Source organism: Monodon monoceros, unplaced genomic scaffold, assembly GCF_005190385.1.
Source record: "Monodon monoceros isolate NGI ecotype Baffin Bay Population unplaced genomic scaffold, NGI_Narwhal_1 Super_Scaffold_21, whole genome shotgun sequence".
Classification (NCBI taxonomy): Eukaryota; Metazoa; Chordata; class Mammalia; order Artiodactyla; family Monodontidae; genus Monodon; species Monodon monoceros.
The window spans coordinates 163470072-163492950 of NW_021703778.1; the positions used below are offsets into that span (position 1 = coordinate 163470072).

At 34.6% G+C, this 22879-nt stretch overlaps 1 protein-coding gene across 4 annotated transcripts in view; it reads left to right on the forward strand.

Annotated features, from left to right (window-relative positions):
• Positions 1–22879, forward strand: part of UNC79 (unc-79 homolog, NALCN channel complex subunit) — a 246911-nt gene that overhangs the window by 70220 nt on the left and 153812 nt on the right. For all 4 annotated transcript variants that reach the window (XM_029239760.1, XM_029239759.1, XM_029239763.1 and 1 more), the window contains one exon: positions 20571–20635. In XM_029239760.1, coding sequence (XP_029095593.1) covers positions 20571–20635 — 65 coding nt within the window. The remainder of the gene's footprint in view (positions 1–20570; positions 20636–22879) is intronic.

Consider the following 22879-nt stretch of genomic DNA (forward strand, 5'->3'; position numbering starts at 1 on the left):
CTTGCTTGTGTCCCCTGCTTTCTCTTCCTGTTCTTTCTTCTTCTCTTCCTCCTTCAAGGTTATTCCTAGCTATTTGCTAAGTTGAAGAGTTTGTCAAGTTAAACACACACAAGCATATACCTAAACAACTAGGATTTGATTGATAATTGCCTTGAATCTATAGATCAATTTGGGGAACTGACATCTGTGTAATGTTGAATCTTCTAGTCCATGTGCATAGTATCTCTCTTCATTTATTTAGGCTTTCTTTAGTTTCCCTCAATGCTGTTTTGTAGTTTTCTGTGTAGATGTCTTGCCTATGTCTCATGTAGTGTGTTGCTAGGTATTTATTTATTTATTTTGATGCTATTGTCAATGATATATCTTTTAGAAATTACATTTTCTAAGCCTTTTTGCTAGTATATAGACATACAGTTAATTCTAGTATATTGATCTTAGATCCAGCAACCTTGATAAATCACTTTTTAATTCTAATGATGAATCTGTAGTTTTGTTTTTAAAAAATTTTTCCTGTGTGCAATTATATTATTGTTGAATGGTAACAGTTTAATGTCTCCTTTTCAGTCCTTAAGGCTTTTATGTCTCTTGCCTTGTTGTATGGGCTGAAACCTCCTATGCTATGCTGAGTTCTAAGTTCCTTCATGGTTTCCTCTTTGACCCATGGGTCATTTAGAAGGATGACGGTTAATTTCTAATCATATGGGGATTTTCGTAGTGAAGTTTTATATTGATTTATAGCCTCACTCCTCTATAGTCAGACAACATACTTTGTATTACTTCATTCCTCTGACAGTTTTAAGCCCTACTTTCTTCAGGGCTGAGCTTATGGTCATTTTTGTAAACATTCCTGTGTACTTAAAAGAACTCATGTTTGGCCGTTGTTTGATACTGTGTTCTATATAAATATATCAATTAAATAAAATTTCTTAATTGTGTAGTTCAAATATTCTATATCCTTATTGCATTTTTGTATGTTTATTCCATCAGTTACTAAGAGTAGAATGTTAAACTCCCACTGATGATTGTGGATTTGTGTATTTCTCCTTGTAGTTCTGTCAGTATTTGCTGTATAAGTTTGGAGGCTGTTTTATTAGGTGTGGACAAATTTAGAATACACTATCTTTCTGGTGAATTGAAACTTTTACCATTATGAAATGCATGCCTTTATTTCTAGTAATGCTTTTCTTAATATCAAAATCTACTTTGTTTTATTCTAATATAGCTACACCAGCTTTCATGAGTGTGTGTGTAGTATAAAATTTCCGACCCTTTTGTTTTCAGCTTTTTAAGATTTGTATATTTATTTCATGTGTGTCTTGTAAGTAGCATATAGTTCTATTTTTTAAACTCAGTTTTCATGATCTTTGCCTTCTAATTGAAACTCTTAGTCCATATATATGCAGTGTAATTACTAGGATATTTGATTTTAAATCCACCATTTTCTATTTCTCCTGCCTTTTTTCTCTCTTTTTGCCTATTTTGCACTAATTGAGTATATTTAAATATTTCATCTTTGTCCTGGTGAGTTATTCATTTTAAACATTAATTTTAAACATTACCCTAGAGATTACAGTAGTCCCCCCTTACCCATGGTTTTGCTTTCCATGGTTTTGGCTACCCACGGTCAACTGCAGTCCGAAAATATTAAATGGAAGATTTCAGAAATAATTCATAAGTTTAAAATTGTGTGCTGTGTTGAATGATATGATGAAATCTCACACCCTCCTGCAGTGTCCCACCTGGGATTCCCAACCATAGACATCATATTCTCCTGACATCCAGTCATCAGCATCATCATAGCTTGATGATCCAGGATAACCCCAAGCGGAAGATCCATCTTCTGATGTATTGTCGGAAGGTCAATAGTAGTCTAACACAGCAGCACAATTCCTACGTCATTCATCTCAGTTCATCTCATCATGCAGGCATTTTAATCTCACATTATCTTAAGAAGGGTGAGTACAGTACAATAAGATATTTTGAGAGGGAGAGACCACATTCACATAACTTTTATTACAGTATATTGTTATAATTGTTCTACTTCATTATTAGTTATTATTGTTAATTTTTATTGTGCCTAATTTTTTTAAACAAATTTATTTTATTTTTTTATTTTTGGCTGCTTTGGGTCTTCGTTGCTGCATGCGGGCTTTCCTAGTTGCGGCGAGTGGGGGCTACTCTTCGTTGCGGTGTGCAGGCTTCTCATTGCAGTAGTTTCTCTTGTGGTGCACGGGCTCTAGGTGTGCAGCACACGGGCTCAGTAGTTGTGGCTCGCGGGCTCTAGAGTACAGGTTCAGTTAGTTGTGGCGTATGGGCTTAGTTGCTCCGTGGCACGTGGGATTTTCCCGGACCAGGGATCGAATCTGTGTCCCCTGAATCAGCAAGCGGATTCTCAACCACTGCGCCACCAGGGAAGCCCTGTGCCTAATTTATAAATTAAACTTGATCACAGATATATATGTATAGGAAAATCATATTATACTCAGGGTTCAGTAGTATCCATGGTTTCAGGCATCTGCTGGGGGTCTTGGAACGTATCCCCCATAGATAAGGGGGGGGGTGGATTACCATACACCATGTATTTTTTTTTTTTTTTGCGGTACGCGGGCCTCTCACTGTTGTGGCCTCTCCCCCGTTGCGGAGCACAGGCTCCGGACGCGAAGGCTCAGCAGCCATGGCTCACGGGCCCAGCCGCTCCACGGCATGTGGGATCTTCCCGGACCGGGGCACGAACCCGTGTCCCCTGCATCGGCAGGCGGACTCTCCACCACTGCGCCACCAGGGAAGCCCCACCATGCATTTTGACTTGTCAGTGTCCAGTATAAAATAGTACTTTTACCTTTTTCTGTAAAATGGCAGAAGATTTTAACTTCTTTTACACACTCCTGACTTTCATGCTATGCTGTTATGCTCTTTCTATTTTTAATAATTACAGAAAACATAATTATTATTGTTCTTTGCAGTCAGTATTCATTAGATTTTTTCTTGCTCTTTTCCCTTTTTATATCTGTAAGCTCCCATCTAGGATTTAATGTTTTTCCTTAATAATATCCTTCTGTATTTCCTTTAGTGCCTTTCTACTGGGGATACATGTTCTCAGTTAGTGTTTGTCTGAAAATGTCTTTGTTTTGGCTTGATTTCTTAAAGATATTTTCTCAGTGTGTAGAATTCTAGATTGGCATTTTCTTTCAGTACTTTGAAGATATTTAATGATCTTTTTGTTTTCATTGTTTCTGTTGAGCTGTCAGTTTTTGCTCTTTTTAAAATTGAAGTATAGTTGATTTACAATACTGTGTTAGTTTCAGGTGTACAGCAAAATGATTCAGTTACATATATATATGTATATGCATACATGTATATATATATTATTTTTCAGATTCTTTTCCATTATAGGTTATTACAAGATAATGAATATAGTCCCCTGTGCTATACAGTAAATCCTTGTTGTTTATTTTGTATATAGTAATGTGTATCTGTTCATCCCATCCTCCTAATTTATCCCTCTCCCACCTTTCCCCTTTGGTAACCATAAGTTTGTTTTCTATGTCTGTGAGTCTGTTTCTGTTTTGTAAATATGTTTTCTTATGCTGTTTTTTAGATTCCATGTATAAGTGATAACATATAATATTTGTCTTTCTCTGCCTGACTTACTTCACTTAGTATGATAATCTCTAGGTCCATCCATGTTGCTGCAAATGACAATATTTCATTCTTTTTTATGACTAGTATTCCATTTTATATATATACTACATCTTTATCCATTCATCTGTTGATGGACACTTAGATTGCTTCCATGTCTTGGCTATTACAAATAGTGCTGCTATGAACATTGGGGTGCATGTATCTTTCCAAATTAGGGTTTTTGTTTTTTCTGGATATATGCCCAGGAGTAGGATTGCTGGATCATATGATAACTCTATTTTTAGTTTTTTAAGGAACTTCCATACTGTTTTCCATAGTGGCTGTACTAATTTACATTCCCACCAACAGTGTAGGAGGGTTCCCTTTTTGCCACACTCTCTCCAGCATTTTTTATCTGTAGACTTTTCGATGATGGCCATTCTGACTGGTGTGAGGTGATACCTCATTGTAGTTTTGATTTGCATTTCTCTAATTTTAGTGATGTTGAGCACCTTTTCATGTGCCTGTTGGCCATCTGTATGTCTTCTTTGGAGAAATGTCTATTTAGGTCTTCTGCCCATTTTTTAATTTTTATTTATTGAGCTGTATGAGCTCTTTGTGTATTTTGGAAATTAAGCCCTTGTCGGTCATTTCATTTGCAAATAATTTCTCCCATTCTGTAGATTCTCTTTTCATTTTATTTATGGTTTCTTTCGTTGTGCAAAAGCTTATAAGTTTGATTAGGTCCCATTTGTTTATGTTTTCTTTTCTTTCTTTTGCCTTGGAGGATTGATTTAAGAAAATATTGTTACGATTTATGTCAGAGAATGTTTTGCCTATCTTCTCTTCCAGGAGTTTTATGGTGTCATGTCTTATATTTAAGTCTTTAAGCCATTTTGAGTTTATTTTTTTGTACGGTATGAGGGAGTGTTCTAACTTCACTGATTTACATGTGGCTGTTCAGCTTTCCCAACACCACTTGCTGAAGAGACTGTCTTTTCTCCATTGTCTCCTTTGTGGAAGATTAATTGACCATAGGTGTTTGGGTTTATTTCTGGGCTCTCTATTCTGTTCCAGTGACCTATATGTCTGTTTTTGTGCCAACATTTGTGCCAACACAATGCTGTTTTGATCACTGTAGATTTGTAGTATTGTCTGAAGTCTGGAAGGGTTATGCCTCCAGCTTTGTTATTTTTCCTCAGGATTGCTTTGGCAATTCTGGATCTTTTGTGGTTCCATATAAATTTTAGGGTTATTTCTTCTAGTTCTGTGAAAAAGGTCACGGGTAATTTGATAGGGTTCACATTAAATCTGTAAATTGCTTTGGGTAGTATGGCCATTTTAACTATATTCATTCTTCCCATCCAGGAGCATGGGATATCTTTCCATTTCCGTGAATCATCTTCAATTTCCTTTATCAATGTTTTACAGTTTGCAGTGTATAAGTCTTACACCTACTTGGTTAGATTTATTCCTAGGTGGTTTATTTTTTGGATGAGATTTAAATGGGTTTTTTAAAAAACTTTCTCTTTCTGATATTTCATTGCTAATGTAAAGAAATGCAACAGATTTCTGTATGTTAATCTTGTATCCTGCTACCTTGCTGAATTCATTTATCAGTTCTAATAGTTTTTGTGTTGAATCTTTAGGGTTTTCTATATAGAGTATCATGTCGTCTGCATATAATGACAATTTTACCTCTTCCCTTCTGATTGGGATACGTTTTATTTCTTTTTCTTGTCTGAGTGCTATGGCTAGGGCTTCCAATACTATGTTGAATAGAGTGGTGAGAGTGGGCGTCCTTGTCTCATTCCAGAATTTGGTGAGAAGTCTTCTAGCTTTTCACCACTGAGTATTATGTTGGCTGTGGATTTGTCATAAATGGCTTTTATTATGTTGAGATATGTTCCCTCTGTACTCACTTTGGGGAGAGTTTTTATCATGAATGGAAGTTGAGTTTTATCAAATGCATTTTCTGTGTCTATTGAGATGATCATGTGGTTTTTGTCTTTTGTTGATGTGGTGTACCACACTGATCGATTTACATATATTGAATCATCCTTGAGACCCTGGGATGAATCCAACTTGATCATGTTGTATGATCCTTTTTATATGTTCTCGGATTCAGTTTGCAAATATTTTGTTGGGGATTTTTGTATCTTTATTCATCAAAGATATTGGCGTGTAATTTTTTTTTTTGGTAGTGTCTTTGTCTTGTTTTGGTATCAGAGTGATGGTGGATTCATAGAGTGACTTTGGGAGTTTTCCCTCGTTTTCATTCTTTTGGGAGAGTTTGAGAAGGCTAAGTATAAGTTCTTCTTTGCATGTTTGATAGAACCCCCAAATGAAGCCATCTGGTCCTGGACTTTTGTTTGCCGGGATTTTTTTAAAAATCACAGATTCTATTTTACTTCTTATGATTGGTCTATTCAAATTATCTGTTTCTTCTTGATTCAGTTTTAGCAGGCTGTATGTTTCTACAAACTTGTCCATTTCTTCTAGGTTTACTATTTTATTGGCATATAACTGTTCATAGTATTTTCTTATGATTTCTGTTTTTGGATTTCTGTGGCATTGGTTGTTATTTCTCCTCTTTCTTTTCTTATTTTATTTGGGTCCTCTCTCTTTTCTTCTTGGTAAGCCTGGCCAGAGGTTTTGTTGATTTTATTTATACTTTCAAAAACCTAGCTCTTGGTTTTATTGATATTTTTCTATTTTTTTAAAATCTCTATTTTATTTATTTCCTCTCTGATCTTTATTATTTCCTTCCTTTTGCTGACTTTAGGTTTTGTTTTTTCTTCTTTTTCTAATTCTTTTAGGTGGTGGGTTAGGTTGTTTATTTGGGATTTTTCTTGTTTTTGAGGAAGGCCTGTAATGCTATAAACTTCCTTCTTAGGACTGCTTTTGCTGCATCCCATAGATTTTTTTTTTTAATTTAAAAAATTTTATTGAAGTATAGTTGATTTATAATGTTGTGTTAATTTCTGCTGTACAGTGAAATGATTCAGTTATACATATATATATATATATATATATATATATATATATATATATTTGCCTTTTGTTGCATCCCATAGATTTTGTATGGTTGTGTTTTCATTGTTGTTTTTCTCAAGGTATTTTAAAAATTTCCTCTTTGATTCCATTGTTGACCCATTGGTTTTTTTAGTAGCAGGTTGTTTAGTCTCCATGTGATCATTTTTTCTCATTTCCTTTTCTGTGGTGGATTTCTAGTTTCATGCCAAGTTGTTGCTCTTTTGAAGGTTAAACTGCCTTCTTTTTTTCTTTTGAAAACTATTCTTTTTTTTTTCTATTTGATTGAAATTTTCTTTTTTTCCAGTTTTATTGAGAAATAATTAACATGTCACTGTATAAGTTTAAGGTGTACAGCATGATTGTTTGATTTGTATATATTGTGAAACTATTATTGCAGTAAGTTTAACTAACATCCATCATCTCATATATCAACACAAAGAAAAGAAAGAAAGGAAAAAAATTTTTTCTCCTTGTGATGAGAAATCAGGATTTACTCTCTTAACAACTTTCTTATATATCATACAGCAGTGTTAACTATAATCATCATGTTGTACCTTACACCCTTAGTACTTATTTATCTTATAACTGGAAATTTGTACTCACAACTTCTTTATCTATTTATCCATTGATGGACACTTAGGTTGCTTCCATGTCGTGCCTATTGTAATAATGCTGCTGTGAACATGGGGGTGTAGATATCTTTTCAAGCTAGTATTTTTGTCTCCTTTGGATATATTTCCAGAAGTGGAAATGGTAGTTGTGTTTTTAACTTTTTGAGTGTTCCTTTTACTGTTTTCCATAGTGGCTGCACTAATTTACAATAGTGCATGAAGGTTCCCTTTTCATTACATCCATGTCAGCATTTGTTATCTCTTGTCTTTTTTTAATTTAATTTTATTTTATTTTTGTGGTACACGGGCCTCTCATTGTTGTGGCCTCTCCCGTTGCGGAACACAGGCTCCGGACGCGCAAGCTCAGCGGCCATGGCTCACGGGCCTAGCCACTCCGCGGCATGTGGGATCTTCCCGGCCCGGGGCATGAACCCATGTCCCCTGCATCGGCAGGCAGACTCTCAATCACTGCGCCACCAGGGAAGCCCTCTCTTGTCTTTTTGATGCTGGTCATTCTAACAGGTGTGAGGTAGTATCTCATTGTGTGTGTGTTTTTTTTTTAATAGATCTTTATTGGAGTATAATTGCATCACAATACTGTGTTAGTTTCTGTTGTACAACAAAGTGAATAAGGCATATGCATACATATAGTGAATCAGCCATATGCATACATATATCCCCATATCCCCTCCCTCTTGAACCTCCCTCCCACCCTCCCTATCCCATCTCTCTAGATCATTGCAAAGCACGGAGCTGATCTCTCTGTGCTATGCTTCTGCTTCCCACTAGATAACTATTTTACATTCGGTAATGTATATATGTCGATGCTACTCTCACTTTGCCCCAGCTTCCCCCTCCCCCACCATGTCCCCAAGTCCCCTTGTAGTTTTAATCTGCATTTCCCTAATGACTAGTGATGTTAGGCACCTTTTCATGTACCTGTTGGCCTTTTGTATATCTTCTTTGGAAAAATACCTATTTAGGTTTTTTGCCCATTTTTAAATTGTTTTCCTCTTCTTTTTTGCTATTGAGCTGTATGAGTTCTTTGTATATTTTGGATATATGGTTTAAAAATGTTTATTCTCATTCCATAGGTTGTTTTTCACTTTGTTGAAGGTTTCTTTTGCTGTGCAGAAGCTTTTTAGTTTGGTGTAGTCCCACCTGTTTATTTTCGATTTTGTTGCTTATGCTTTAGGTGTCATATCCAAAAAATGACTACCAACCCCATGTCAACGAGTCTTATTCCTATGTTTTCTTCCAGGATTTTCATGGTTTCAGGTCTTACAGTTAAGTCTTTAATCCATTTCAAGTTAATTTTTGTGAGTAGATAGGGATCCAGTTTCATTCTTTTACATGTGAATATCCACTTATCCTAGCACCACTTATTGAAGAAACTGTTTTTTCTCCATTTGAGTACTCTTGGCTCCCTTTGTCAAATATTAATTGACCATATATGCTTGGCTTTATTTCTGGGCTCTCAGTTCTATTCCATTGGTCATATGTCTGTTTCTATGCTGGTACCATACTGTTTTGATTACTATAGCTTTATAGTGTAGCCTGAAATCAGGGAATGTGATGCCTCCTGCTTTGTTCTTTTGCAGGATTTCTTTGGCTGTTTGAGGTCTTTTGTAGCTCCATATAAATTTTAGGAGTGTTTTTTACATCCATAAAACATGCCATTGTAATATTGACAGAATTGCATTGAATCTATAGATGGCTTTTGGTAGTATTGACATTTTAACAATATTAATTCTTTCAGTTCATTAACTTGGGACGCCTTTCCATTTATTTGTGTCGTTGATTTCTTTCATCAACGTCTTGTAGTTTTCACACTAGAGATCTTTCACCTTCTTGGTTAAGTTTATTCTAAATATTTTATAGTTTTTGATGCTATTGTAAATGAAATTGATTTCTTTATCTCTTTTTCATAAAATGCATTGTTAGTATATAGGAATGCTACTGATTTTTGTATCTTAATTTTGTATTCTGCACGTTTACTGAATTCATTGATCTAACAGTTTTCTTGTTGGGTCTTTAGGATTTTATACGTATAAAATAATGTCATCTGCAAATAGAGACAGGTTTATGTCTTCCTTTACAATTTTCATACATTTTATTTCTTTTTCTTGCCTGATTGCTCTAGCTGGGACTTTCAGTACTATGTTGAATAAGAGTGGCGAGAGGGGTACTTTGTCTTGTTCCTGATCTTAGAGGAAAAGCTTTCAACCTTCCACCATTGAGTATGATGTTAGCCATGGGCTTGTTATATATGGCCTTTATTATGTTGAGATATTTTTCTTCTATGCTTAATTTGTTAAGAGTTTTTATCATGAATTTTGAGTTTTGTCATATGCTTTTCCTGCATTTGTTGAGGTAATCTTATGATTCTTTTCTTTCATTCTACTAATGTAATGTATTATATTTATTGATTTGTGTATGTTGAACCATTTTTGCATTCCACAGATAAATCTCACTTGACCATCGTGAACGATCCTTTTCATGTGCTGCTGAATTCAGTTTGCTAGTATTTTATTGAGAATTTTTGTATCTATATTCATCAGGGATATTGACCTTTAGTTTTTTTAGTAGTGACCTATCTGTGGTCTCCTGAATATCTGGTGTGTTCACCAACGTTCCTCACTTTGGCTACATTGGAAATACAGTGCATCTCTAGCACAATGTGACCTATAAAATCTCTGTTCAGCTTTCAGCCATTAAGTATGTGTTCTCTGCTAGTCCTTGTGAAGTTTTTCTGTGAGACCATGCAGTTTAGGATTAAGCCAAGGACCTGAGGAGCATCCTTACACAGATTTATGGGACCTATTCTCTGGCACTCCCTTCTGTTCTCACTTTACTTACAAATTCCAGTTGCATTAGCACTTCTTCACTCTGATGTTTCCTCTACCCACTGAAAATGCTAATTACTAATTGGGTTTCACTTCTCTTTGCTGCAGTTTGCAAGTGTTCCCAGGCAGAAAACCAAGGTGAATGTAGAACTTAATTTGTGTGTTCCCCTCTTTTCAGAGGATTGCAACCTTGTGTTAAAATCTATGCCCAGTGTCGGAAACAAGTTGCTTTATACATTTTGTCCAGTTGAAGGGTAAGTCCAGTACAGTCTTAAAACATCATGGCTGTAACTGGAAGTTCCCTTGTTTCTTCAACAATGGCTTATACCATATTCTCATCCTTCTTTCTGGAATTCCAATGACACATATGTTACATCTTTTCTCCCATGTCTTCTATGAATATTTTTTTGTATTCTCCTCTCTCATTTCATCTTTCTGTGCTTCATTCTGAATCTTTTTATCTGACTTTTCTTCCCCATCATTAATTGTTAACTTCCCAAATGTATTCTTAATTTTGTTAATTGTATTTTTAAGTTCTAGAATTTCCATTTGGTTCTTTAAAAATTCCAATATCTGATTATATTCTCTAACTGTCTCTTACTTTATAGAATATATTAAGCATAGTTATTTTAAAGTCTTTTCCTGGTAACTCAATATTCCAGATCTCTGATTCTATTGTCATTTTTTTTTTCTTGTCTTTGTCTTTGTATTTTTTTAAATAATTGTGTGCAAGATATTAGATAGAAAAACTATGGGGTTAATTTGAGGTTTAGGATTAAGTTATGTTTCTTCAGAGAGTATTTGTGTGTTTGCTTCTGGCAGGAGGCTGTAGAATTGGTAACCCAGGTCACTTTAATGCAGCTCAGAAAAAAAAATCTGTGGTCAATTCTTGAGATGATTTGAAGCTGGTCTTCAGTCCCTGTGAGGGTTGGTCTATTTCTGGTTCCTCTTTACTCCTAGGTGTGACCTTTTGGGACCTCTACCCACAGCCCAGGGAGATTTTTAGGTTTCCCATTCCTTGGTAGTCACCCAATTCCAAATTTAGTTCCCCTATTTCAGAGAGTCTGTTGAAATCTGCTCATCTTGTGGAATTGGCAGAAAGAGAAATAGGCAAAGGAGAAAGAGTGGCCTCAAATGCCAGGCCTACCTTTTGGCAATCTCATTTTCTTTTGGATCATGGCCCCATAATTCTCCCATACAATTCTCTGGGTTTTTGTTTGTTTGTTTATTTCCTTTTGCATTTAATCTTGTCCGGTTTTCTAATTGTTCTCATTAGGAGAACTGACTTGAATTTATTTGTCTATTGTTTCTGGAGAAATGGAACCCAGACTTTTTTTAATGTAGTATTTTCAATGGTGAAATGAAGGTCATATATATTTTTTGAGGTCAGGCATATTTAAGAGTGTCTTTCTGTTTCTTCACACATGAAAGTAACCTCTGCCTCACTGTGAAAAATATGTAAAAATTGCTTCATAGGTTCCTGGAATTTCAGAGTTATAGAAGACAAATCTTAGACCAGTGATTTTTATCTGTTACAGGAGTTACCTTTGTTGTTCTTAATTCTTGGAGCCTTATCTATTTATTAAAAAAAACCCTTTTCTTAAATATTTCTATATAAGTATCTTTTCATTAATTTCTATAATGTGAAGAACACTTTCAATCTGCAAATTCAGGTCCTTTTTTCAGGAAATTTCGCATTAATGAAATTTTAAATTATTGCTTTCTTCAAATTGTCTTGGTTTATTCCTCAGGAACACCTGTAATTCATAGGTCATGTTTTCATTTTCTGTGCTGTGTAGCTGTTAATAGCCACTATTTTCCATACATTTATCTTTTCCTCTATATTCTTAGTTTTTCAGGCTGGTTTACTCTATAACTTACTTGACTTTTTCCCCAAATCAGCTCTATTTATTGCACTGAATGAGGGTCTCTAATTTTGCTATCTAATTTTTAGTTTAATTACGTTTATCATGTCTCTTACCTAACTCTATTTTTATCTCATTCTGTTAGTGTCCTGTGTCACCCTGAATTTCTGTGACTGTCTACTCCTGTTTTTATAGAGGTCTTATGTTCTTGCTTCATGTTGCAGATGCCACACACTTTCCTAAAATCTTTTGATTCATTGACTAGATAATTTTCAGACAAATGTTTTCTCTCAGGTTTCAGTATACTATTTCATTTCCTTTGAAGTATACATTTGGTTGGTCCTTCATTTTTTTAAAAAATCAATTTTGTTGAGATATAATTTTCATGCAATAAAATGACACACTTTAAGCATAGTTTGATAACTTTTGACAAGTGTATACACTAATGTAACCAAAGCTGTAATCAACATACAGGACATTTCCATCACCCCACAAATATCTCCTAGTTTTATTTTCAGTCCATCCACCATAGGCAACCACTGATCTGCTTTTTGTCATTATAGACTAGTTTTGCCTGTCCTAGGATTTCATATGAATGGAATCGTATAGAATGTACTATTTTTGTGTCTGCTTATTTCACTCAGCATAATGTTTTTAAAATTTATCCATGTTGGTATATAAGTAGTTCACTTTTTAAAATGTTGAGTAGTAATGCATTGTATGGCTATATCAGTTTATCCATTCACTTCTTGATGAACATTTTACCTATTATGAGTAAAGCTATAAACATTCATATAAAAGTGTTTTTATGAAGATATACATTTAGTTATTTCGATAAATAACTGGCAATGAAAATGCTGGATTATATGGTAAGTGTATTTTATAAGAAATGTCCAAACACTTCTTCAAAAGTGGTTGTACCATCTTATACTCCCTCCAGAAGTATATGAGAGTTCGAGTTCTATATTATTATCAACACTTGGGATTGTTGGTCTTTTAATGTTAGACATTCTGATGGCCAAGTAGTAATATCACGTTGTTGTTTAGTTTGCATTTCTCTGATGACTAATGCTAATGAACATCTTTACAGGTGCTTTTATATATATATATATATATATACACACACACACATATATTTTTGAAGTTCTCAATGAAATCTTTTGTTCATTTTTAAATTGGGTTGCTTGTCTATTATATGTTCAAAATAGAAGACTTTTTTCAGATATATGTATTGTGAATATGTTCTTTTAATCAGGGGATTTCCTTTTCATATGTTCTTTTAATCAGGGGATTTCCTTTTCCTGAATTTCCTTTTCAGGTATTTCAAAGAGCAAAATTTTCAAATTTTGGTAAATTTCAGTGTATTGATCCTTTTTCTTTTATGGTTCTTTCCTCTCCCCTAAGGTTATAAGGAAATTCTCCTAAGGTTATAGGGAAATTCTCCTGTGTATTATTCTAGAAGTTTATAGTTTTAAGCTTTTACATTTAAGTATATGATCCGTTTGGAATTAATTTTTGTATATGGTGGGACGTAAGGGTTGACTTTTTCCCGTAAGGATATCCGATTGTTCCAGTTCAATTTGTTGAAAAAATTACTCTTTCCACATTGAATTACCTGGACTGTTTTGTTGAAAACCAATTGACCACATATGTGTGGATCCATTTCTAGACCCCATATTTTATTTCATTGTCTGTCCTCTCACCAGTATCACACTATCTTGATTACTATAGTTTTATAGTAAATCTCGAAATTATGTAGTGTAAATCCTCCAGATTTGTTCCTTTTCAAAATTGTTTGACTATTTTAGGACCTTTGCATTTTCATAGAAATGTTACTATCAGCTTGTCAGTTTCTACAAAACAGTCTGATTGCATTTTGACTGGGATTACATTGAATATGTAATTTAATCTGGGGGAGAATTGACCTCCTGAGAAAAGACTCAATATTGAGTCTTCTGATCCATAAACGTGGCATTTCTAGCCATTTATTTAGGTCGTATTTAATTTCTGTCAGCAATATTTGCTAGTTTTCAGTGTACAGGTCCTGTAGATATTTTGTTAAAGGTATTCCTAAATATTTTATGGGTTTGGGTGCTATTGTAAATAGTGTTTTAAAATGTAATATTCTACTTGTTTATTGACATTATTTATATAGATATAATCGATTTTTGTATTTTGACTTTTATATCCTTGAACCTTCCTAAATTCACTTATTAATTTTTGTAGCTTATTTGTAAGTTTATTAAGATTTTCTGTATATATGATTATGCTTTCTTGCAAATAAAGATAATTAAAACTTTTTTTTCTTCTAATTTGTATGTCTGTCTGCCTGCCTACCTGCCTGCCTGCCTCCCTCTCTCTCTCTCCCTCCCTCCATTTCTTTCTTCCCTTCTTCCTTTCTCCTTTTCTTTCTCTCATTGCACTGGCTCATAACTCCAGTTCAGTGTTGAATAGAAGTGCTGAGAGTGGATATCGTTGTTTTTTTCCTTCATCTGTAGGGGGAAAGTGTTCAGACATTCACCATTAGACATGATGTTAGCTGTAGGATTTTCACAGATGCTTTTTATCATATTGAGGAAGTCCTCATCTATTCATAGTTTGCTGAGAGTTTTTATCATGAGTGAATGTCTATTTTGGTCAAATGTGTTTTCTCCTATTAGATGATCATATGACTTCCCCCCTTAATTCTGTTAATAAGGTGAATTACATTGATTTACTTTGCAATGTTAAACCAACCTTGCATTCCTGGGATAAATTCCACATTGTTTGCTATATTATATCGCCAGATTCAATTTGCTAATTTTTTGTTAAGTGATTCTGGTCCTGCATTTATGAGGGATATTGATTTAGTTTTCTTTTATTATAATGTTTTCATCTGGTTTTGTTTATAGAGTAATGCTGGCTTCATAAAATGAGTTGGAAAGTGTTTCCTCCTCTTCTATTTTCTGAAAGAATTTATGTAAGATTTGTATAATTTATCCCTTTAATAATTAATAGTGAATCCATCTGGCCTTGGGGCTTTCTTTGTGGGAAGGTTTTACATTATGAATTCAATTTAACAGTTATGGGGCATTTAACTGTCTACTTTTAACTGAGTTGAATTTTGTAATTGTGTAACCAAGTTTTTTGATGAATGTGGGCATTTTATCCAACTTGTCCAATTTATTGGCATGTCTGCAGTATCTGCAGTGATGTCCTACCTTTCATTCCTGATATTGATAATTTACTTCTTCTCTATTTTTTTATTCATCAGGCTACCTAGGGGCTTATCAGTTTTATTGAACTTTCCAAAAAAACCCAGCATTTGGTTTTATGACTTTTTCTGTTTTCAATTTTATTGATTTCTGCTTCTATCTTTATTATTTTCTTCCTTCTACTAATATTTAATTTAATTTGCTCTTTTTCTATCTTATTAAGTAGAAGCATGAATCATTTATTTTGGACCTTTAAAATTTTCCAAAATAAGAATTTAAAGCTATAAATTTCCCTTTAAGCATTCCTTTAGTTGCATCCTACAAATTTGATATGCTGTGGTTTCATTGAATTTCAGAACAGAATATTTTATAATATTCCTTGTGATTTCTTCTTTGATTTATGGATTGAGTAGAAGTATATTTTTTTAAATGTACAAATATTTGGTGATTTTCCAGGTATATTTTTGTTATTTATTTCTAGTTTAATCCTATTGTGGTCAGAGAATATACTTTATTCTATCACTCCATCTAAATTTTTGGAGCTTACTTTATGAATGTGAATATTGTCTTAGTAAATGTTACCTAGACACTGTGTCTGTTCCACAGTGATTGAGTGGAGAATTCTATAGTTATCAATTAAGTCAAGTTGTTGAGAATGTTGTTCAAGTCTTCTATTTTTATTGATTTTTTTTGTCTGCTTGTTTTATCAATTACTGAGAGAGGATTGTTCAGATTTACAACACTAATTATAGACTTATTTCTCCTTTTAGTTCTGTTAGTTTTGCTTCATGTAAATTGAAACTCTATCTTTAGATACACACATATTTATGACTGTTATGTTATCTTGATGAATTGACATTTTCATCAGTGTGAAACATCCTCCTTTGTTCCCGGTAATATTCTTTGTTCTGGAGTCTACTTGTCTGAATTTATATAGACACTCCAGCTTTCCTATGACTAGCATTTAAATGGTATAAGTTTTTCTATCGTTTACTTTTAACGTCTCTACCTTTGTATTTCAAGTGTGTTTCTCACAGGCAGCATATATTTGGTCATGCTTTTTGAAAAACTTAAATCCTATTTGACAATCTCTGTCTTTTAGACTATTTACATGTAATGTATTTATTGTTTAGGCTATTTATACTTAGTGTAATTACAGATATGGTTGGGCTTGAGTCTATCATCTTGTGCTTGTTTTCTATTTTTCCCATCTATTCTTTGTTCCTTTTCATTTTAATATCTTGCCTTCTTTTGGTTAATTTTTACTATTCCATGTTACTCTTTTTAAATTGTTAGTTATACCTCTTTTTAAAAAGAATACAGTTCTACAATTACAATATGCACCTTTAACTTCATAGTCTACCTTCAAGTAATATTATACTAGTTTACACGTATGCAAAAATCCTGTGCACTTTCATTTTCCCCTTCCCATCCTTTTAGTTTTTTATCAAATATTTTACTTCTATATATATAGAAAGTTGTTTGTAGTTATTCACTATATTTATCATGCCCAGAACTCTTTATGCCTTTGTGTAGGCCCTAGCATCCATCTGGTATCATTTTCCTTCAGCCTGAAGACCTTCCTTTAGCTTTTCTTGTAGTGGAACTCAGGTGGCAATGAATTCTCGTATCTTGTGTTTGCCTTCAAAGAGTCTTTATTTCATATTCATTTTTGAAGGATATTTTCACTGGGTCTAGAATTATAGGTTGACAGTTTTTTTCTTTCAGCCTATTAAAGATGTTGTTCCATTGTCTAATGGCTTGCATTGTTTCTGACGAGAAACCAGTGATCATTCTTAACTTTGTCCCCCTGTAAGTAATGTCTTTTTTTCCCTGGTTGTTTTTAAGATATTTCTCTTTATCATTGGTTTTCATCAGTTTGATTATAATGAGTTTTGGTGTTATTTTCTTTGCTTTTATTTTGCCTAAGCTTCATTGAGCTTCTTGGACCTGTGGGTTTATAGTTTTCATCAAACTTGAAAAAATTTGACCATTGCTTCTTCAAATTTTTGCCTCCACCCCCACCCCCACAACCTTGCTTCTTTTGGGCTTTTAACCACATGTATATTCCCGGATATTTTCCCACAGCTTACTGAAGCTCTATTTATTTTTCTTCCAGTACTTCAGTTTGGGTAGGATCTGTTGTTACATCTCTGAATTCACTGATCTTTTCTTCTGCATTGTCTAATCTTCCTTTAAGCCCATTCTGAGAATTTTTAATTTTTGATATTGTATTTTTAATTTTTAGAAATTCCATTTGGTTGTTTTATTATGTCCTGCATCTCTGTCCTCATTGTGTTCATGTTTTACTTTGAATATGTTTATAATAGCTGTTTTAAAGTCTTTGTTTGCTAATTACCTCATCTCTGTAGTTTCTGGGTTTGTTTATCTTGGCCAATTTTTTCTTCCTAATTGTGGGTAATATTTTCTTGCATAATATTTTCTTCCCCTTTCAAATATCAAGTAATTTTTGACTGGATGCTGGACTTCATGAACATTACATTATTGAGTGTCTGGATTTTGCTGCCTTCCATTACAGTGCATTGAAGTTTGTTTTGGCAGCCAGCTTACTGGTGGATCAGCTTGACCCTTTCAAGCCTTGTTCTTATATTTTCTTAGGGTGAACCTGGACTAGCCATTTCCCTAATGTTAGTTTAGCCCAACGACTAAAGTGTGACCTCCCAGAGTCTCAATTGAATATCCCAGGTTTTCACTGAGTTCTCTCCACTCTGGCCGGTTGAAGCTCAAATATCTCTCAGCCCTGTATGAGATGTAGGAATTATTAAGCTTACAGATCCCCCGTAGTTTTCTCTAAGCAGCTTAATGGAGTTTTGCCTTACACATGCTCAGCTTAGTGTAAAGCCAAAGACCCAAAAGGATTCCTACTCAGATATCTGGAGCTCTTTCTTTGCATAGATCCCTCATCTTTGGTACTCTTCTCAGCAAATTTAAGCCTCTTTGCCTTTCTAAATTCTTTTTTTGTCCCCTCTACTCAATGAAACCACCCTACTGTGCTTATCTTTTTACCTCTAGGACCAAGACCTGGAACTTGCTTCCAGGAAGAAACCAAGGGTAATTGTAGGACTCATTTCATTGTTTCTTCTCTCAAAGGTCATTGTCCTGTACTACCTGTAGTCAAGTTTCTTAAAACAGTTGTTTCATGTATTTTTTAGTTTCTAGTTATTTATGGTAAGAGGGCGAGTCTAATACCAGTTACTCTGTCATTGTTGGAAGCAGAATTCTTGTCTGCCATGTTTATGCTATATTTTTGTTTTTATTTTCAAATAAAGGGAGGTCTATCATGAAAATATTTGCCATATGGTAAGGTATGTAGATTGTCCTTGTATCAGAATCAACTGTGTTGCTTTTCCCAGTTACAGATACCTGGGCCTTGAGGTTCCAGGCATCATATTTTAAAAACCTTTACAGATGATTTGTGATACAAAACAAAAGCCAATAGTCACTGGTCTAGTAAGCTTAAATCTAGTGTGACTTTGGTGAACTTAAAGGAGGTATTCTACAACCTGTGCTTAAGTTAGTGACACCCTGTAAAAATAGAATAAAAAGAGGAGTAGGACCTCCTAGATATCCCCACCATCCACATATAAAGCATTAATTTCTGGCAGAGCAGGAGTTTTTGGAGCTCTGATCAAGTGCTATGGCCATTTCACGTTCTAATTTGTTTGTACCTGTGCCATAACAGTTGTTATGTAGTTTAAATATTACTTTTATCTAAAAATGTCATGAACTTTTTCTTAATATTTATAAAGTGATCTGCAAATATTCTCATAATACATGGATTCAGAGATGGTTAGCAGATTTCATCTTGTATGCCAACTCTGTTTTGATTAGTGGTGACTTCCTGGAGCTCAGTGTTGAGAAAGATTTTAAGGCCAGTTCTAGACTCAGCAGGAAAGAATGCTCTTATCTGTCATGAGTTTGGGATTGGAGGAATGGGGTACACGTTCCATGTATTTGCAACTTCTGTACTGGTTGAAGGCACTCTTTTTTCTCTAGATTTCTCTAATTACACAAGAAAACTTGTTGCTACTCTATCTTGGCTTTTCCACATGTAGGAAACAAATATGGACTGTCTTTATTTAAATTATTTCTTCATTCATCCATTCCTTACTCATTCATTTCCTCTTTCTTTCTCTCAAAAGATATAATCAATATGATATTTTGTTATTATAGTAGTAGTTCTAGTCTGTACTTCTTTTTAAATAAGTAGACCCATTGTGTATTTTTTTTTTTAAGGTCACTGGTTCTGTTGACCATATTTTCCTGAATTCCAAATCAGACACATAATCTTATTCCTGGTCTAACAATAGCATAGAAGAATTGGAAGTTGGGACACTCTTAGAAAATTTTACAAAATGTTCAGAGCACAAATTAGGCTCAGATCATTAATAACAAATATTTTTGGATTATAATTAGACATGTAACTAAGAATATCTTCTCATCTGCAGATTTTTATATATTAGGCCAATCATGGTCCTATAGGATTAGAATATGGCGATTTAGAAAAATGTCCTACTTTCAAACATAAAATCCTATTACATTTTTTTTTAATGGTGGAATATTGTTAGCTAAGTGCCTTGGGCTACAGAATCATCCGGATGATGAGAAGTAATTGTAATTCTCTTTCTGATCTGTCTCAGATCACTTGGTTCTTGTCCTCATTCTGTGTGTATACTGTGTTGAGGAGTTGGGTATTAGCAAACTAGCAGAGGTTTAGACTGTGGCTAATGTGTGAGAGGGACGCATTTTGTTTGGGCAAGAAACTCATCTTTTCAGTCTCCACATTTAATGGGGATGGGTGGGAAATGGAATGGTGGAGGTTGCCTTACTACTCATTTCAGTTGTTATTAATCTGAAACACTTCCTGGTGCCAAAAATCTAGGATGTTTAGCATAGTATACTATAGTGAAAAGAGCACAGTTTTGAGAACCAAGAGATATATGTTCTAGTCGTAGCTTTTCATTTACTAACTCTGTGACCGTAGCAAACTACTTAACCTTTTAAATTTTAACTTACACATAAAATGAGGTTAATAATCTGCTGTATCTATCGCACAGGGTTGTTGGGAGGATCAAGTGAAAACATAGATGTAAAAACTTCTAAGAATTTACTAATGGTATATCACTGTGAAATAATATTATGGTATTGGGTATGCCACCTTATATTAGCTTGTCTCTCCCCATGGGAAAATGGATGGGGTTGTGATATCTTTGCTTAATTTAAAAATACTTCATAGACTGAAAAAAAAATAATTATTTTAGGAAACCTTCTGATGATGGTTCTATTTAAGGACAACTAGTGAAGTATCTGCTGTGTTTTCCTAGGGCGTGAATAATGTCAGTGAGAAATACTCATCAGCTATGCTTTGCTTTACAGCTTGGAACCCCATCCACTGCCAGCACACTGAATGCCACAACGCAATTAACAAGCCAGCTGTGAAGGTACTGTTTGATTAGACATGGTGCTGTAGTGTATTGTCAGTGGTCAGACTATCAGGAGCAAATTGCTGAATGAAATGGAGATTGCATCCTTCTCTGTAAAGCAGAAGCCTGTACTCTGTGGTCATCTCAAATGACTGTACTCTACTTGGATCTGACTGTACTCTGGTGGATTGGTTCAAGACAGAGCAATGAATAGTGATATCTGCAGATTTGTCTCTGAGTTCATAGCCAAGTGCTGTGGAGAACGGCGCTAATTATCAGAATAATTCTGGTGAAACACTTACATAGTCCTTGACTGATTTCCGTCTGGGCTAATAAACTCAGGGGAATGTACTTTGGCCCTGTTTTCATGTGTTTGCTACAAGTTATGAGTGGTCTAGTGTGTGACTATGTGAATTCAAGAGTCGTAGGACAAAAACAGATAAAATTGTGAAATGACTGAGTGGTAGTTGGACAGCAAACACATGGAAAATTACAAAAGAGGTAAGGGAACAGTGGTTTAGAGAGGTCAAGTCACTCTCCTAAGGTCACGCAGACAGAACTAGGTACCTTGACTCTCAGCCTTATTCTTTTCCTGCCACATCTAATTGGTTCTGTCCTGTTATAATCCTGAATCTTTGAAGTAGAAAATTAAGAAAAATAATTACACCACTTAACAAAATTACTTTTGGTATATTTGTCGGATACAACACTTGGCTGGAGAGACCTGTGTCTGGATTTACAAGGGTTGATTTTTAAATTCTGAGCAGTGGGAGTTAGGTCAAGTGATTAGAGTTCAAGTTGCTTTTTAGAACCTATTGTCAAGGAAGTTTGCCTCTCTTGTTCTATAGAGAGGTAGATTGTAAAGATTACCAAATAATAGAAAAATAATACTCTAATTTTTAGAAACAGAGTAGAAGAGGTAAAATGAGATATAAGAAATATAAATATCAATGGAACCAAAAAGAACTCTAAATGGAATAAAACATGTATTTCATATACCAAAAGTGGCACAGGAGTGCCAATTATCATATTGTCATCTAGATATATCTTACCAACAAAGGACATCCTTCTATTATTATGCTTGATCTCTGCTTTTGATGAAAGTAAATTGAATGAATTTATGCTGAGAAAGACCAGGTGAGGGTAACCCACCAATGGAAGCTTAGTCCTCTCCCATTCTACGATGTGTACTCTTCCTCTGAACTTCCATAAACATTTGGGGTTCAAAGGTACTTTTCTTTGGTGTGAGGACATTTTGAGCTAAACACAAGTGAGTTCATATAGTATTCAGCTTAATTCTTCACAGTGGTGAGACTTTCACAATTCCCGTAGTTTCTATATCTGTCCTTTCCTCTTTCTGCCTAAGTTACAGTGCCCTCTTTTCGTTCACCCAGACATCAACAGAAAGGAGGTACTGAAAATCTGTTTAATTTTTCCAGTTATTTTTTCCTTGATTTTATGTCAGACTGCATTCTCGGGAGTCCCCTGACTTCCTGATTAGTAATGGTTTTTGGCTTCCTTCCCACAGAAGTCATCATGCATTAGAAATTCTCCCTCTCTTTAGGCAAACAGCCCAGTCTACTCCTCTGGCCTGGCCTCACTTTTCTCACAGGCCATTCCCTATAGCCAGTCCTCCAGGATAAGCCAAACCATCCCACTTTCTGTCATTTTTTAATTGAGGTAAAATTCACATAACATAAAACTAACCATTTTAGAGTGGACAATTCAGTGGCATTTATCACATTCACAATGTTGTACAACCACTACCTCTATCTAGTTTCTAAACGTTTTTCTCACCCCCCCAAATTTTACTTTCTCAGTCCCAGTTTTCTTAAAGGGCTTCCTTTTACATTTTCACTCTATGCTTCCCAGAAAGGGAATATTCTTGTTGTCATTTCCTGTGCAGAGGCTGTTTTTGCACGACCACCGGTCTGGCTCAGGGTTATTCTTTCTTTACAATATGAGCACTCCACAAACCCACAGAGATATGAGCATATGACATGTAAATCAAGGGTACCCAACATCCAGATGCTTACAGAATAATGTTAAATGAAAAAGAAATTATGAAGTGTACAGTATGATGCAAATGTAGTTTAAAAATCACATATATGAATTTTATATTCATCTTCATAATGAACACCAACCAGTAATTCTCATCAAAATATTACCAGTGATTACATTGAGATGGAGGGTTAATGAGTTATTTAAATTTTCTTCTTTCCTTTTCTTCATTTTCTGAAGCCTTTACCTTGGGCATGTATT